Genomic DNA, 10,285 nt, shown 5'->3' with positions numbered 1-10,285 from the left:
TCCTCCCTCCCCCCTCTCACTCTCTCCTTTCTTGACCCATCCCTTATCCATTTGTTCTGTCCTTGACAAGTTGGGTACAGTACACAACCTGCAATAGTGTAAAGAATACATAATGTGTCAATGCATTTTTTTTATTTTTTAAAATCATGATCAAGATTTTATGTAAAAATTTATATGAATGCATACAGGATCCTGTACCAGGGTCACACAAGTTTTAAAAATTTTACTGACCTTTTTGTCTTCACTAGTTTAATTTTTTAATGACTGACAATACAATAATAAAGTGTTTAAAATACAACTGTATCATGTGTTCTTCTCACTCAATATGAGGTGATAAAAACGGCATGCATTAAAATTGTATAACAATTAGCAGAATCTTTGTAAAGTAATTAATAAAGGTTTCAACTTTCCAAAATGATTTACTACTCATGATTAACTACTCATATTCCACTTGTAAAATCATAGTATTATTCCTGTGACACTTTATACTTTGATTGAACACAAACATTATTATTAATTTATTATTATTTCAGAATGTATAGACATACTAGCTTTTATAATTCAAAGTATTACATTTGCATGAGATGGTTGAAAGCATATATATATATATATATACACAGTATACATACATACATAATATTTTCCCATACCCATATATTTTATAATCTCATCACATCAGGTTTGAAGGGGGGATCATCCCACTCTTGCAGGACCTAAATCTGCCATCCAGCCCCATAGATTGAAGCCATAGATTAATGCATCTTTGTGAAGAGAAAATTAGGCCGTAAGGCCACAGCTTTCGCTGGGCTTTAAATAGCATATGAGCGCAGCATGCTGGATGCAGGTGAACCTGACTCTGCCCTGCATAGAGGACATTTCAGCTTAACTATTGCCTAATTCCACCTCCAATCAACCACACAATCTTCCAGGAAATGGGCCAGGAGTCTGGTACTTGCACTTCTGTGGAAAATCATGTAGAGTGTGCAAACACATCTGACCTGAGGCTAACTGTGTTCTGCAGGGTTAAAGATCCTCCTCCTGCGGTTCTTGGTGCTCTGGAGAACCATACCGCACAATAAAGACATTACATTTAGTCACTGTAACAATTTAGGCATTGTATGATTGGGATGGTACTGTATATAAACATAAAACTTTAATATATTATTCTTATTTAACTACAAATATTTGCTTAGTACTTAAAACCATCATTATTATAACACCATTTGATGTCACAAGTGTCTTTTTAGTAACCATGGCCAATCTTCATATACAGTGTTATACAAAGACACACATGAAATAAGATTACTCTTAATGAACAAACAAGGTATTAGTACATTCAAAATAAGTGCTAAAACTGTGTTCTTGTCTTACCCCGATTCACTACGGAAAACCGACTTATATTTGAGCTGTCGGATTTGATGTGAAATTTCGTGTTGATGTCACTCGTCCTCGCGTGTTTGCGTCATGTCCGTAAATAAAGAAAAAGGCCCGGTTACTCTATCAGCAAAAACGCTGCTTACTCACGACATTATTTTCGTATACTCTATGTAAGACTTTCTTATTACTGTTATTGGGTCTTGTTGAGTGAAAGATCTGCTCTGATATCATAAGTATAACGCAAACCATTAGATTAATTCGCGCAGAAGAGCAGTGCAGAAGCTGACGAAAAAAGTTCCCCCCTTTACCACAGATTGTTTAACTTAAAAAATATATCTTTAACTTTGTATTAAACTTTGTATTTAGTATATATACATATAATTGTCTAGAAATGCAGAGTGCCAACCATTCTATAATCCATGATGTGGTAAAAGCTTGGCCTATGAATTTTTAATACGGTAAATCAAGGACGTGCCGTATTATGAATGATTTTATGTATAGCCTATATATTTGCACACACACATTTATATATATATATATAAAAGAGCAAAGAACAGTCATCAACAGTGCCCTGAGATGCAGAACGCATAAACACACCTATCTTGGCGTAATACTCATTGATATACTCATTATAGGCCATCTCCATCAATCCATGACCCAGGTTATAGTTGGGAAAGATGAGAAAACAGGACTTCAGATAGCTGTTTACCAACTTCAGATCCTGTGAGGTAAAAAAAAATCAAAATCAAAAGTATATTAGTGATAAAATGTTATATTGTTAAATTATTTTAATAATTGGATACAGTCGAAAAGATCAAGAACACTTGAGGTGGGACAGGCCACCATTTAAATCATTTATTTAATAGAGCATGACATCAAAATAATACATCAAAAATACATTTGCAAATAAATGTACAGTATATTTGTAGCTCCCCAATATATATATATATATATATATATATATATATTAGGTAAAATATACAAAAATGTGATGGTCACGCAGGAACTTTTAAGACCATATATGGGAAAATATCAATTTAAAATAACTGTAAACATTTTTTATATAATTTTTCTTTTAAAATTACTCACACCTATATGTGTTTTACACATGGTTTACATATGACTCACTAAAACTCACTCAACCAAACCGTCACTGGGCCCTTACCTTACAAAATTATCTTATGTGGTGTCTATTCATTTCAAACGTACACTTTTATGCTGTTGAATTATGGGCATTAATCTTATCTAATGTGTATAGAATTTCTCAGTGTGAGCAACGCCATATTGCTGCCTGGAAAGTGACATTATGAGAGTTCAAAACACAGTGACCCCTATTGCTGTGCCTTTGCTCGATGGGACAGAAAGACAGAGAGTGTCAGTGCCACTGAGCAGTTACTGTGATACAGAGGCCAGGAGATGAGTTCTAATCCTATTTTAATCGTGGTGGGATTAAGAAAACACAGTTGATCCTAATCTGCTCAGATTACCTATGCTGCTTCCAAAAGGAAGAAGGAGGGTTGTATAAGCAAGTGCACTTAAGGTGATTTAGGCTTCACGGTTTCATTCCCAGCAAGGTCTCGAGGTGGACACACCCCTGAAATTCAGTTAAGTCTGTATTAAACGTTACTATGTTACAATTTATGTTTTACATTTATACTTTAATGTTTATTGGTGGATTTCAAGGAATTCATACTTTTTAACAGGACATCAGTGAAATACAGTGTTGAAATATGTACCTCAAGATAAAGATCTATGCTTTTATGCACTTCCATGCAATTAATGCAGAATATTTTACCAGAAGCCATGAAGACTCAGGCAAAGGTTAAACTGTAAGCGTGCCATGTGTGTTATAGAATCACTAATGAATAGCTCATAACCAATCGTTGTTTGCAATGTTGTGACTGTTCTTATACAGCTCACTACCATAAGTAAGTATTCATTTCTAATTTTCTACATAATTGTCACAGTTAAATCCTGACCTTCATCAGTTTTTCTTTAGAGGGCAGGTACTCTTGGTTAACATCTTTCATGCCATCCTCTGGCGTCATCTAACGTCCATACTTAAAACTGCACGAGGAATGTATAGTTGTCTTTAGATGTAGCTACAATTTCATTAAATTCTCCAATACAATATTATGCTCATTTCTACAGCTTTTACTAGCATTCTAGCAAATTTTGTATCTTAATTTACAATCTTCATGTACAATGTACAAATTGCAATAAATTATATTTAAATAAAAAATGCAAGCAACATTTAATGTTTTTATGACACATTTGAATTAGCTTGTATTTTGTAAATGATGATATAAGGGATAATAAAGTTTGTTATTGTTTAACACTCCATTGGTTCTTTTGTGAAATATTAAATTTTTAAAAGATTAACATTTTAAAACACTGGCATGTGAGCCTTATATGTAGGTTGGTGATAATTAAATATTAGAGACAATTGATAACACTTTATTGTTATTTGGTAGGGTTTAGAAAAGAGTCACAGACATAGACACAGGCTTACCACACATACAAAAACATATCAAATTTATTGTTTCCAATACCACCATCTTGGGAAACAATGTAAAGTGTTTATTATATTTATTAAATAAGGTAATGTAAAATTAATATCAAGAAATGACACAATTAAACGAGAGAAAATTAGAACAAAATAAAAACAAAAGAACTTGCTGGCCAAATAAGAAATGTAGATCCAGCTCAAAACCATTGTCTTTAAATAAAGTCCTTTTCTTTTTTGCCATTATTAATAGATTATATTAAAGGCCCGTTCACACCAAGGGCGATAAATATAACGATAAAGTTTTAATAATCTTACTCCATCTGAAAACAAAATGTTTATGTGATACATCTCCAACAAATACATTTTTTTTTATCACATAATATCTTGTTTTTACTATGAAATCGTTTTTTGAGAAAATATGCCAATATTTATTTAATATTAACAAAAGAACTTGCTGGCCAAATAAGAAATGTAGATCCAGCTCAAAACCATTGTCTTTAAATAAAGTCCTTTTCTTTTTTGCCATTATTAATAGATTATATTAAAGGCCCGTTCACACCAAGGGCGATAAATATAACGATAAAGTTTTAATAATCTTACTCCATCTGAAAACAAAATGTTTATGTGATACATCTCCAACAAATACATTTTTTTTATCACATAATATCTTGTTTTTACTATGAAATCGTTTTTTGAGAAATTGAGAAAATATGCCAATATTTATTTAATATTACCTTTATGGCACTTCCAGTCAACAATGTACCAAAAGTTTAAGCTATGAGTTTTAAGCCAGACCCTGGGGAAAAATTCAGGTTAGATTACAAGTGCTAGACAAAAAAAGGGATGCATATTTTTAATACTAAAACGTTCTTGTTCTAGTTTCACTGCGCACATACTGCAAAACCACCGGAAGCCAGTTTAAATGCAGCGTTTTTACCTTTCACAATAACTGTCCAAAACTTTAATCAACTAAAAACAAACATATGATATAATAAGGTTACACACATCAGAAAAGTGGAAAGTGAAAAGGCATTATCACAACCATGTGGATTCATCAAATCAGTTCGTGTTTCAAATAATCTCACAAACCCTGTTTTTACAAAAGTCACAAACCACTAACAGGCTGCAGATTCGTTTCACAAAGCAAAACATTCTCATCATCTTTCTGGCAGAGATGCCATGATTTCAGAAATATTTCATAATTATCATATATACGGGTGGATCTCATAATAACATGTCCCAGTTTTAGTCAACCCCATTTATATTTATGCATTTGGCAGATGCTTTCATCAAAATCAACTTTGAATGAAATGGAAGGAATATGTTTTATTAGTTAAATTACGGTCTCAGCTACAGGAACACCCCTAAATTTAATAAACAATAATAATAATTCAATTAAGCCTAATTCAAATGTTTTTTGCAATTCATATTATTCTTAAAGAATCTCACTGTATTGAAACTTATACTGTCTGGATACAATTTTATTAAATTCTCATAAATTAAAGACAATATAACAAATACTCCAATATAAATATTTTATTATATTGTATTGTTATATTTTATTATATATATATATATATATATATATATACACACTAGTGATATTTAATAAATATGTAAAGAAGATGTTCAGCATAAAGGTGGTTAGGATATATATATATATATACACACATATACACATATACATATACATATATATATAAGCTATGTTTTTTGTTTTGTTTTTGGTGAAATGTGACCTAGACATGTTATTTAACATGAAATTCACCCATATATCCAGTTTGGTAGATTTTGTTCTAACCTCACCAGAATCAAAGTCTTATATCTGGCAAAATCTCAGTGCTCATGTTTTAAAACATTCTAGTGACAACATTGCTTACACAGTGGCTATAATTTCAAAATCCATTACAGATAATCGTAACTATTCACAAAAATATCTTCATATAGCTGAACACACTGGGAAAATGTAGTGTTATTCCAATAAGCATGCGGTGCATTTTCCCTTAGTTTCAAAAGCAACCGCTTTATAAAATCCATTAAACCGGTAATATACACACACAATCTGGCAATGCGAACAAAATGAACAAATAGTCTCAATGAATTATGTACTTTCGAGAGTCATAAGGTGAGTCAAACACCCATGTAGTGTGAAGCAGACAGTAACTCTTCATTTAGCACAATCTGCACTCTGCAGCTACAACTGTCTCACTAAAACTGGGTCTGCACAGAATCTGCCCCTGCAGGACCTTCAAGATCTGAGCAGATTTCCACAGAATGCTAGTCATTCACAAAATTCTACACATCCCCCTCAAGTAATAAATATTCAGCCTAATTTGATCATGTTTTCAGCTACCAGCAGAACTATAGTACTCTTAGCACTGACAAACACATTTTTAGCATTTAAATATCCATTCTGCACAATTACGCAACTTTCAGACCCTTTTAGCGACTTTTTTCCATAGAATATTCATACTGACAAACCTAGCGACTTTTTTGGATAAAGTCGCTTACTGATTGTTTGGAATTATAAATATGAGCATAGTTCGTCTGTTAATATCTCATGCACTTTTTTTTTATTTATTTTTTTTTTTAGTTTGTTACTTGCAGGAGGTGCGCTGCATGAGACATATACTGCAGTATTTCCTCTCTCAATCAGTAGAAAATATGGTTAACACCCGGTCATGCATGAAAAAAAAATACCGTCATGTACCGTGAAACCGGTATAATTTTGAAAAATACCGTGATATAAATTTTTGGTCATACCGCCCAGCACTAATGGGTGCCATCAGAATGAGAGTTCAAACAGCTGATAAAAACATCACAATAATCCACACGACTCCAGTCGATCAATTAACGTCTTATGAAGCATTATTATGGATTACTTACTTGTATTTTGGCTAGAAACAATGGTTTAAAGTTAAAACACCTTAATGATGGATTTGTTTTTTGTTTTTTTTACAAACACACAGCTTTCACTTCATAAATTGTTAATTGATTGATTGGAGTGGTGTGGATTATTGTGATTTTATCAGCTGTTTGGTCTCTCATTCTGACGGCACCCATTCATTGCACAGGATCCATTGGCTGAACTTCTCCAAATCTGATGTAGAAAAATTCATCTACATCTTGGATGACCTAAGGGTAAGTACATTTTCAGTGTAGGGTCAACCATTCCTTTAAGTGTTTCTTAAAGGCTTAAAGACGACAAATGAGTTGTGTGTAGACTCATTGTGTTAATACTGTTGAATTTTGCACTTGAAGAAGGATTAAAAGCAAATCTACGATTGGACACCATTATCATGGAAACATGAAGATGTCGCTGTACAATGTAATAAAGGAGGTATGTGAATGGAATCCCTCGCTGGTTGCTAGGATACTGTGATGACAATGTGCCAACCCTGTTGCTGAGTGATAGAGAGATGGAGGCTCTGTCAGCAGAACGGCTGGAGTGCTTCAGGTGAACAAACTGGAGGATGAAAAACAGAGATGTTATCAAGATGAGACATCCTTTACCTGCCCATTACCATCAAACTCACAGTTTATGAAAATAAGATTTCATCCAGTGTACTTGTTACGGGTTTATTCACACTGGACAAAAAAAAAAATTTTAAAAAAGGACTGAGACTACACCAAACAGGTTTTTGCTGCCAGTCTGAATTGGTAAAAAAAATATGGTTTTAATAGATGCCCAAATACACTAAGACCCTTTTTTTATATGAGAAATTAGTCGAACTATCTGCATTAGGGCTCTCAAATCGATTAATCACGATTAATCGCATCCACATATGAAATATATTAATGTATGTGTGTGAATTTATATATACATATAAACATACACAGTACACACACATACTATGTAAACACCAACTTTTATTTTGGATGCGATTAATCGCAATTAATCGTTTTGACAGCCCTAATCTGCAATAGTTAGTTTCATTGTTAGTCTCGTTTCCCAGCCTTCCATTAGGGTGTGTGGGGTCTCTAATCTAAATGCAGTATTTCTTTTATCAATGATGTTTCTTACCAGCTCTCCCTGACCGCCTCAATGTCACTCAGAAGATTCTGTGCCAGACAGATCCCAAATATCTAGAAGCAGATGATAGGTTATTGTATCACGCAACTCGGAGTTAAACAACAATGCTTTATTAGGTGGCTTCCTGGACATTATTAAATCTAATCTAGGCTTAATGCCTTTCAAAACTATTTGAATGCCCTAAACAGGACATAGCTGCCTATAAATCAATAAAATAACCACACTTGGCGGATCATGTTTAGGTTGTAATTTTGAAGGACAGCTACTGAAATGAAAGAGCACACTGGAGATAAATTAAACAATGCATGAAATAGAATACTGGCATAAATCAATATTCAAGGGTTTTGATGTATCAGAGGGCCCTATTTATTTATTTGTCAGGGAGTAAAATACAGTAAAAACAATAATATTGTGAAATATTGCATTTGAAAATAACTATATAATTATTTTTGTGCTCATGAAACATTTCTTATTCATTATAACATTATCAATGTTGAAAACAGTTGTGCAACTTAAAGGAACACTCCACTATTTTTGAAAATAGGCTAATTTTCCAACTCCCCTAGAGTTAAACAGTTGAGTTTTACCGTTTTCAAATCCATTCAGCCGATCTCCGGGTCTGGCGGTAGCACTTTTAGGAAAAATATAGAAACTCTTTGGTCATTTTTGAGCGAGATGCTAACGGTCTAATCAGATTCAATGATCTATGCTAAGCTACAGCTAAAAGTGCTACCGCCAGACCCGGAGATCGGCTGAATGGATTCGAAAACGGTAAAACTCAACTGTTTAACTCTAGGGGAGTTGGAAAATTAGCCTATTTTCAAAAATAGTGGAGTGTTCCTTTAAGTTGCACAACTGTTTTCAACATTGATAATGTTATAATGAATAAGAAATGTTGCATGTAATGTAACAATGTAATGGCATTCTCTTTAAAAAAAAAAAAAACTAACCCAAAAAGGTGGGCTTAAACCTCTCCGTAAGTATATTAAAATTAAATAAATAATATAAACATTAATAATTGTTCTGTTTTAGACCATAAACATAAACTTATAAACCAAATAATGAATTAATTAAAATGTGGGATAAATGTAAAATGACGTAACTGTCAAAAGGTCTTCATACTCTTGCAAGACACAGTGTTACGTTCAAGGCGATTGAATTTTGTAAATGATCTACAATCAGTTTCCCTTTTAATTTATTCATTCAATTATGACTGACTGCTGTTTATAGTGGGACATACACAACATAAAAACAAACATAAAAATGTGCACAGTGTGTGTAAATGTCAATGATTGTAGTTGTTTATTCACCTGCAGAAGTGCAATTCCTATAAAGATTCCAGCAACTACGGTTAGATTCTCCTGTAACCATTTCTCAAACTGCGGTACACATCCTTTCGTGTGTATAAACATCTTCTGTTCATTGTCCTTCACACATAAAAACAAACATTAGCCAAAGAAAATTAAATGCATGCAAAATATTAAACAATTCTACTTACAAAAACATTATAGTAAGCTATTTGTACGGCTTCTGAAAACTTTGAATATAGGGCATATGGAACATATTAATAATACTTTTAAGGGGATTTTGTGTCATTTTCACTTCAGTTATATGAAAAAGAGTGACTAGGATATTCTTTAAATCCATTTTTGTTCCACAGAAAAAAGAAAGTCAAACAGTTTGTAGTGACATGAGTGTGACTAAAGGGTGATATTTTTTTGGGGGTGAATATTCTTTTGACAAAGCATACTTACACCTTTCGCTCGAATGTCATATCCACACTGTGTGTTTATCACATCCTCCTTTGAGAAGAGAAACAGGAAGAAAGCTAGGATTTAGCCTTCTGAAAAACATTCTACATTAAATCATAGGCGTTGAGCATTATAAAATAGAGAACTGTTGTTTCGTGTATGTATGTGTGTGCTCTGTCTGCCGAATCTACATCACTTCCTGTTTATGTTCCCAGGTCTTCTGGAAGGAGACAATGGCACATTCTAGGTGGTAAGATGACTGGAAGACGTGTGTCTATGTGTGCTGCATGCGTGTTAAGAGTGTATGTGCTGTGTTTACTCACAGCAGGGTCCTTGGTGCAGCAGGAAAAGGGAACCCCACATTTCTCTCTGCTCAGATTAGTGTCAGTACAATTAAAGTAAATATTCAGATTCCAGTCTTCATGCCCAAAAGCTCCACAACACTCCCACTGCAGAAACATACATGCATTGAATATTCATGAGCGAACCAATCAATAGCTGAAAGCCATTACAGATTTAAACCGATTGCTACTAGCTCACAAAAATACACAATTATATTTTAAATTATACATTTAAAATGTTAGATTTTTACAACAATGTATTAAAATATATACT

At 33.3% G+C, this 10,285-nt stretch overlaps 1 protein-coding gene across 1 annotated transcript in view; it reads right to left on the bottom strand.

The window, feature by feature from the left end:
- Nucleotides 1-6,991: 6,991 nt before the first annotated feature.
- LOC107758863 (tetraspanin-5-like) overlaps nt 6,992-10,285 on the bottom strand; it is an 8,324-nt gene continuing 5,030 nt past the window's right edge. The window contains exons 5-9 of the mRNA XM_016576692.1: nt 9,994-10,119; nt 9,674-9,721; nt 9,230-9,346; nt 7,911-7,972; nt 6,992-7,352 (exon numbers count right to left, since the gene is read on the bottom strand). Of these exons, the coding sequence (XP_016432178.1) occupies nt 7,340-7,352; nt 7,911-7,972; nt 9,230-9,346; nt 9,674-9,721; nt 9,994-10,119 (366 nt within the window). The 3' untranslated portion in view covers nt 6,992-7,339. The remainder of the gene's footprint in view (nt 7,353-7,910; nt 7,973-9,229; nt 9,347-9,673; nt 9,722-9,993; nt 10,120-10,285) is intronic.

The sequence above is a fragment of the Sinocyclocheilus rhinocerous genome, unplaced genomic scaffold, assembly GCF_001515625.1.
Source record: "Sinocyclocheilus rhinocerous isolate Xijiao unplaced genomic scaffold, SAMN03320098_v1.1 scaffold1435, whole genome shotgun sequence".
Lineage (NCBI taxonomy): Eukaryota > Metazoa > Chordata > Actinopteri > Cypriniformes > Cyprinidae > Sinocyclocheilus > Sinocyclocheilus rhinocerous.
Note: the sequence above shows the minus strand (reverse complement) of the source record. Positions and strands in the feature narration are given on the sequence as shown.